At 30.0% G+C, this 8,639-nt stretch overlaps 1 protein-coding gene across 1 annotated transcript; it reads right to left on the minus strand.

Moving 5' to 3' along the window:
* Positions 1-3,851: 3,851 nt before the first annotated feature.
* Positions 3,852-7,542, minus strand: LOC105623807 (odorant receptor Or1-like). Its single transcript, XM_012205184.1, has 5 exons — positions 7,187-7,542; positions 5,107-5,493; positions 4,814-5,018; positions 4,543-4,698; positions 3,852-3,899 (listed from the first exon to the last, which is right to left on the minus strand). Exons 1-5 carry the CDS (start codon positions 7,540-7,542, stop codon positions 3,852-3,854), a joined length of 1,152 nt encoding a protein of 383 aa, XP_012060574.1.
* Positions 7,543-8,639: the final 1,097 nt, after the last annotated feature.

Here is an 8,639-nt window from a genome sequence, read left to right on the forward strand (position 1 = left end):
ATACTATTATTTAACCAACCGCTTCGGTAATTTAAACAAAAACATTTTTGATACAATGATCAACCAAGAGATTCGCGTCAATTTCAATATAAGTGTGTCAGCTAGTTCAATAATTTAAACTTTAATATAGGGTTATATTCAACTTTCATTCAATTCATTCCTTCATCCTCCTCCCGGGGAATCATGAAATGATGAAACAGCTTGAATTGTTCGGATCATTAATTTCTTTGTTAAATGAACTCTAATCAATTTGACATTTACGATTATTCGCATTAACACCAATGGCAAATTCAACAAATAATTCATAAATTGCTCAAGCAAATAATTCATGATGTTTCATATTGATAAAGAACAATGCCGAATTACATTTCAAGAAAATAGTAACTATTAATTTAAAATTTTAAATCAATTATAATAGATCAATTATTAAAAGGACTCCTATAGCATGCAATACGATGGCGCTAGCAGTCTCTGACTTGCTCAACCTGAGACTCGCTTCCACTCTCTGATCATACCTCCCCTATTCTAATAAACACTCCACCACTCTTTCAATCCTATATCCTGTTAGCTCGCTGCGCTGGATTTCTCTCTCTCTCTCTCTCTCTCTCTTCCCACTCCGCTCGGCAGTGACGCAATAAAAATATTCAATCCATAATTATTAGCTATTTTTAACATAAGAATTCATAATATTTCTGGTCAGCGGTGGGATAACAAGAATGCTTGCATCCTAACACAGTAATTCATACCGCGAAAATATCTAAATTACAGAAAATATCTAAATGACGTAACAATATTTTTCAAGACTTCTTAAGTTTCTATAGATATATCTTTTAGAAATTCTACAAAGATATCGTCAATAAAATCTTTATAGATATATTTTAGATAACTTCTAGATATCTTTTCTAGAATGTATTGAAGATATATTTAAAAAGATATCGTTTAGATATTTACAAGACTTTGATGTTTTCTATGTCTTTTATATAATATATGCTTTTTTTATATGTAGAGGAAAATGGATGAATTGTGCGCACGTAAGGTAAATTTATTGTCCTGGAATGATTTTCCAAGTTCAAAGCGATATAAGTATGAAAATAGAAACTATAAACATTCTTCTATCATTACGTATCCTCATATCGAACAAATTTTCATTCAATAAAGTTGTATTTGATAAAAAGGAAGAAACGGGAAAGCGAAAAAATTCTCGCGTATGAGTTGGATAATTATGCAAAGCTAAAGTTATAGGAAATGAATGAATTATGAAATGTTGACAAAGAAATCAGAAAATATATTTATTATATTGCAATATAAATATATATTAAATATATTTTAAATATATATTACATATATTAAGCAAAAATACAAAACTAATATAATAATAATACACATAGACTTTGGTAAAATAAAATAATATTGCAAAGAAAAACGAAAAAATTAGTGCTAGTCATATATTAAATGTATAACTTTGCTTCCGCCATTTTCCTATAGATGGCTTTAGCGGTAAGTGGTAGTCGAAATAAATAGATCATAGACGTCATACAATAAACTTGGGCATCTGTCAACATAACCCCATAGAAACATTAGTCGATTTGTGTCTGCATCATAAAGTTATTCTCGATTGAAAATGTCAGTTTACGAGCCAAATTCTCGTCATTTGCGGGAGGTTTTAATTTTTTGCTTCAATATGAAGAAATTTGCGGCTGAGGCTCATCGAATGCTCTCAAATACTTATAGTGAGGCCGCTATTAGTGAAAGAATGTGTCGTGAGTGGTTTCAATGCTTCAAGAACGGTGATTTGACGTCCAAGGTGCTCTATATTTGGTGGGACCAGCTCGGCGTAGTGTATTATGAACTGTTAAAACCGACTGAAACAATCACAGGCGATCGGTATCGAACGCAATTGATGCGTTTGAGCCGAGCATTGAAAGACAAACGGCCGCAATACAACGAGAGACACGATAAAGTGATTTTGCAGCATGACAATACTCGACCCCATGTTGTGAAAGTGGTCAAGACATACTTGGAAATGTTGAAATGGGAAGTCCTACCCCACCCGCCGTATTTTTCAAACGTTGCTCCCTCTGACTATCACTTGTTTCGATCAATGGCACACGGCCTGGCTGACCAGCACTTCCAGTCTTATGAAGAAGTAAAAAATTGGATCAATTCGTGAATAGTCTCAAAAGATGACCAGTTTTTTCGACGCGGGATTCGTACGCTACCCGAAAGATGGGAGAAAGTAGTAGCCAGAGATGGACAATACTTTGAATCATAAATGTATAACCAGTTTTTTACAATAAAGCCTCGAATTTCGGAAAAAAAACGGCGGTAAAAAAGTTGTATACCTAATAATATATGGAAGATGGATAATTGTGCGCATTTCAAAACGCTTACGCACAGTTACTCACCGTGACCTGACTCGATATGAAATATGATTATTTTAACATTTCTTAATCAAACTTAATAAATAACAGCTCAAAAGACGTACATAATAATAAACTTTAATAACGTATATAACTTTAATCAAACAAATTAAAAATATCAACTTACCATCTTATTTTCTGACTGCTAAAATACAAACAAAAAAAATGTGATTTCATTTTTTTTGTATTATATTTCTCTTAACAACATATTTATGTATCGTATCTTTTGTAGTTATATCTTAAAAGGACGATCTCCTACGTAAAAATTTCACCACAGTGATGTCTTCATCCATTGGAAAAATATCAAACCAGGATGCGCAGAATTACCTGCTGCGCACAGTTGTCCCACTTTCCCCTATACTCTTTTCTGATTTGTCTAAATCTATTTACGTATGAAGTAATATTATATACATAAATCGATTTGATATTGTATTAGGCAGTATATACCTATTTTACAATGTTGTTTATAATAATACACAAGAAGTATTATATTGTAAAGCATTAATTCATCTATTTATTAGGTATGGAAAAAAGTTCGTGGCGTTTTTTTAATGCCATCTAACGGGAAAAACGCCACGAACTTTTTCCCACATCTAATATTTCATTACGTTGTATCATTTTAGATAAAAAATTAAAGATTATTACTGTTTAAATAAAAAATTATTTAATCAACAATTTTGATTTTTTTTTTACAATTTTTCATTTACTTTGACTAGTATATTATACAGAGTGATCCAGATTAATCGGCACACAGTGGTACCGATCTGAATATAAGAGATCAAAAATGAAATTTTTCAACTTTTTCATTGAAAACTAAATTCTTTTTAAGTAAATTTAATAGTAATTTAACTTTAAAAGAATAATTTAATTTGCATATTATTAGTTTAAAATACTTTGTTCAATGATGTATATTGATTATTTTATCATTAATTTAACCATAGGAAGATAAAGTATCTTTTTCAAATTTTATTGTTAATTATAACTTTATTTTTTTTTTGGGAAAAAAATATTTTTAAAATTTTACACACTAATAGAGATTATTTTACAAGAAATTTAATTTTCAATTCAGAAAAAGATGAAAATTTCATTTTTGATCATCTATATTCAGATCATATCTATGTGGTATATGAATGTACTTTATGAAAAATTGAATAAAAAAGTCCTCTACTATTTTTTTTAGTTACCCAATAAGCGGAATGTCTAAAATGCGGAACGCATGAAACAACTTTAGAATATCTTTAAGAAATCTTTAGATATTTTTAAGATATTTCATAAAGAACTTTGAAAGATACTTTAATGTTGTTTTATATAATTTTATCCGCTTATTCGGCAATTGTTAGAAATTAACTATTTACGTAGAAATAATTATTTGTCCTGCCCATCTGGTTTCTTCAAGATATGTTTTGAAGAAGATAATTACTTTTTCTTGTATTAAGATCCCTGCAAAACGTTGTACGCCGAATAGGATATTTTGATGATCTAAAAGAAGAAATATAATGGCATGTGTGAATCGAAGTATAATCACATGGGCGCCGACTTTTATGTGTGATATATTTCATCAGAATTTTTATATGTGAAATTCCGCATATGAACTATTTTTTAAATATAACTTTTTTAAATATAATGTCGATGATAACTGTGCGTTTTTTCTGCCTTGAGAAGATTGAAAACATATTTTCATTCTACAATACAGCAAGTTCAGTTGAATTTAGTGACTGCATTGCATGTGCATTTCGATATTGCTGAGATTTTGGATATTGATGCACTTATGGATAATTTCATTATAAAAAACAATATTTGGAGTTCAACATTTTCTCTAAGTGTTTCAACAAATTAAACAAATATATTTATAAGAATTTATTATTAGAAGAATTTCATTGTTCATTAGTCTGTTACAGTGTTAACAAAAAAGTGTATATTTTGTGTTATAATCTTGATATAAAAGTCTATAAAAAGATCTTGAAAATAATTGTAAAAATTTTGTTGTGCCCTCTATTCTATCACGTTGTTCAACTCCATAAATTGACAAGTCGGCATCCCCTAATTAAATAGATTAAAAATGTTTTCAATATTTTCAAATGTTTATCGCTAAATATATCATTATTGATATCATCCCGTTCACCTTCATAAAAGAGTCGTTGGATAAAGTAATTATGTATCCGCTAGTTATTTTAATTGGCTTCACAGATCGTGTGATAATTATCAAAAGAGTCTTCATTAAATCAACTGGAAGCATCGGCCAATCCATTTCGTAAACGGCGTTTCCGATTTCAGTGCTCTATGTATTTAAGAAGTTGATTAAAAAGCAAGTTTGCTAAAATGGCTTTAAGTAAATTAAATATTCCTGAAAAAAATAACGTTTTAAAAGGTTTAAGAATATTTAAATAATCGACCTTCAGTGTCACTTCGTTGCCGAACCAGCAATACAAATAAATCTGTATAAGCATAGAACCAAGATATGACGAGCTATACGCAAACTCGACGCTTAGTAAGTTTGTCGTCAACATTTGATAGATGCAAAGACAGAGCACTGTCGAGCTTATGGTGAATTGCACGAAAATCATTAACGTGAATACGGCATTGATGCGTTTCGCAAATCTGCACCATTACAATTATTTATTCACTATATATGTACATATGTACATATATTTCTTTTTCTTTAAACGCGAATAAATTCTATTTTCACCTATATATGTAGCGATGATGATGTACAATTTCGCGAATTAATTGTCGTTCTCGCATTTTGAAATCTTCTTTCGAGATGCTGCATTTCCAGGCTTCTTGTAACAAATCCGGCAGTATGCGAGCTCGATGGCAGAGTATATCTAACTGGGCGCAAATTTGGATCATAAAACCAGAAATGAGAGTCTCGTGGGCAACACTAGTATTCGCGCAAATCATTATTATGATAGTTTGGTGCAACAAAGTTGCCCAAAAAATCATTGTTGATGAAATATCATAGGGCACCCAGTCATAGAGCGGTAAAGTTCGAGTGTTGACAAAATGTCGAAATTGAGCAATCGAAAAAAAGGCAGCTGACTCATTTAGTATTTCGCAGCATATGGTGATTATCCTGGAAATATATTAGAAAAATATTGGGAAAATATTATGAGTTGTTCATACATAATTAACTAAACAATTACAACTCTTATAAGATTACTTAGGGCACGATTACAATAATTGTGGCCCCTCAAAATAAAAGTGATTTTTGTAAGCATTTTTAGTAAAGAATACAGGAAGAATAAAACCAAAGTTAGCGCAAGGGTCGGACGTATATATTTCTCATGAAAAAATAAATCGAAAATGTTAACAGCAAAATCAATTTAAAAACGTGAAAATAATCATTTGATGTGAAAATAACCAATGACAGGGCGTGAAATTCGCGCCGTCAGGAACGGCACAACTAAGCGATCGGCTGTGCGAACGCTTTGATGGACGCTCAATGGCAAGGTACCGAATGAATATTGCAAAGTGAAATTTCTATATTAACTACTGTCGTATTCTTAAATTGAGTCCGATTTAATTGATGAAGTAATGTCAATTACAAATACGATAAATAAATAAATTTATAAATAAAATCAATATTAATTAAATGATCCAAACAACGTTGGGGATATAATTCATGAAAAATGCATTTCTAAATTAAAGAGAAAAAGAAGAAAGATAAAACAAATTAACAATTAAGAGGCTGGGTGGAATAAAGACCTAATTACAGAATCTTGATTTTTAATAAAAATTAAAATGTTACTTTTTTATTATACACAAATGGATACAATATCAAATGAATTTGTGCAATGTTTTTAAGAAGTTATATGTTATACTTTCTTTTCTATATTACGATCAATATTATGTAAAAGAGCTAATCTCCGGAAAAAGCGTCTAAGTAGAATTGTGCCTTTATTTCACCCACCTTCTAAATTATTTATTTTTCTTATTATTTTATTTCAGTGCCAATGTAAAATGTTTCTTTCCGATGTGCACCTTCCCACAAAATGTGCACACTTTCATTATTAATATCGATCTTCCCTAGGTAAATCAGGGCACCTATTATGGGACAAATCGAAATAGATTCCGATCGGAATTATTCAATTATTCTCTAAAGTTTTATCGTGTTTTCTATGAAAAACGGAATAATGCTGATCGAAATTCATTCCGACATACATGTTCCATGATAGATATCCTGGCCGATAAGTTAGGACTGTTGCTGTATGAGGCAAGGTTGAGCAAAATCATTGGAGTATTTAAAATAAAAAACACAAAATATTATCAATTTTTGGATTTGAAATACACAATACAAAATACTTCCCAATTTTTTACAAAATATAATTATTATAAATATAATATATTTTCAAAAAAATATTTATAATATATAAATATATTTAAAATATATTTTTACGAAATATAAATACTTTTTCAATCTTTTAATTTCAATAATATATTATAATATAATTTTGAGGTTTTTGAGGCTAATTGTTTAAAAACGAGTTAAAAGAAAAGAGCTACGAGCTAGAAATATAACGTATAGAAAAATTGGTAGATGAGATGTCTTAAAAAGATTTCTAAAAAGATGTCTTATTTAATTATTATGAACATACTTTAATAAAACTTTAATAAAACATGCCGGCTAACAGATTTTCAATCACGATCAGATCATTATCAATGTTTACAAAATTTGTTAGAATCACCAGAATCATAAAAATATAACATATGGTCGATTGATGAAAAATAAAAGTATACTTTGCTAATTGTTTAATTTTTATACGTACTTTGCATTGCGATTGAAGCGTCGCTGAATATTCGATTCGTGAGCGTTCCGGGGTACGCAGATATCATCCAACAACATATCAGTAAGATTGATGATCTCATCTCGACGTGTCGCCAGATTTGTCACTTTGCAGCTAACGCCAAGTACTGACAGAAATAGCGAGAATTTCTCGATGAACGTCTTAAGATCTTCGCTTATGAAACAGTCGACTAAACCGCAAAATGTGAATGAATGAAGTAAAAAATTCATGGCAATAGAATAAACAGTATACGCCCAATATTTGATAGATGTTAAGTTAATAGGTCGCCAGTATCCGGCGCATGTCAATAGTGCGAATGACAGCGGAAGAGTGTGCATCGTTCTTAGTTGAAATTTTAAAGATAGGTCTCGAAGATCTTAGGCGACGTCTCGATAAAAAATATTTCTTGCGAGACAACGTTCTGGAGATGCTATATTATATTGCAGGTTTCATTTTCTCTGTGTCTGCGTTTCATATCATATCGCTTTCTTTATTCTCTCTCATTTAGGAATTACTTTGACTTCCGCTGTAGATAATTCATGCATAAATAAGTTTTATTAATTATTTCCTGAAACATAACATGCAATTTTACAAAGTCATACTATCCATACGCTATTAGATGCATACTACAGTTATTACGATAAGTTCTGCCTTATTTAAAAATGAACGTTGGTATAAATTTTGCTACGTTCGCTACCTCCGCCATCGTTGCAATCAATACAATATACAAGTCTAGACTCTCAGCGCTATCACACAATACTTCTTTATAATCTGCATAATTTAATTACTTTTCAAACTTCCAGTTCATCATCTCTTTTTTAATAAATTTAAATTTCCAAGAATTAAAAAAATACTTCGAAAATCGCAGTAATGTGACAATCGTCAATTGAATTATGAGTAATTATTATTGCATATAAAGAAAAAAAGCGAAGTCTACAGAACGGCGACCTTTCAGTTATTACAAATAAAATAAATTACGCTCGATTGTTCATTAATAATGAATATTAGCAAGATAAAGTACATAAAGCAAAAGGCTTCTTTGAATTCAATATTCCTATTTCTTTAACTAAAATTTGTTTTATATTTGTTATTGAAACAAACATGCTCGTATATACGAAACATTATTTGTGTGAGTAAAAATTCTGTTCTGTTTCATTCAAAAACCTCTATTTATTCCAACCCAAGTAATAACAACTTTAATTCTCTGTCAAAAATTGTTCCTTCTCAAAAAAAACTATTGTACCAAATTAAAAATTAAAACCCAAATAATGTAGTCTTAATAACCAAGATATATACTAAAACTAAAACTTAAGTACTATCTAATGATACTATCTTTATTACTTAACTCTAATGATATCTTATTTGTATAAAAGATTTAATATTATAACAATTGGCGCCAAGTTAAATTCCATATTTCATTCATATCATTCATTCA

Source organism: Atta cephalotes (assembly GCF_000143395.1).
Source record: "Atta cephalotes unplaced genomic scaffold scaffold00064, whole genome shotgun sequence".
In the NCBI taxonomy this organism is placed as follows: Eukaryota; Metazoa; Arthropoda; class Insecta; order Hymenoptera; family Formicidae; genus Atta; species Atta cephalotes.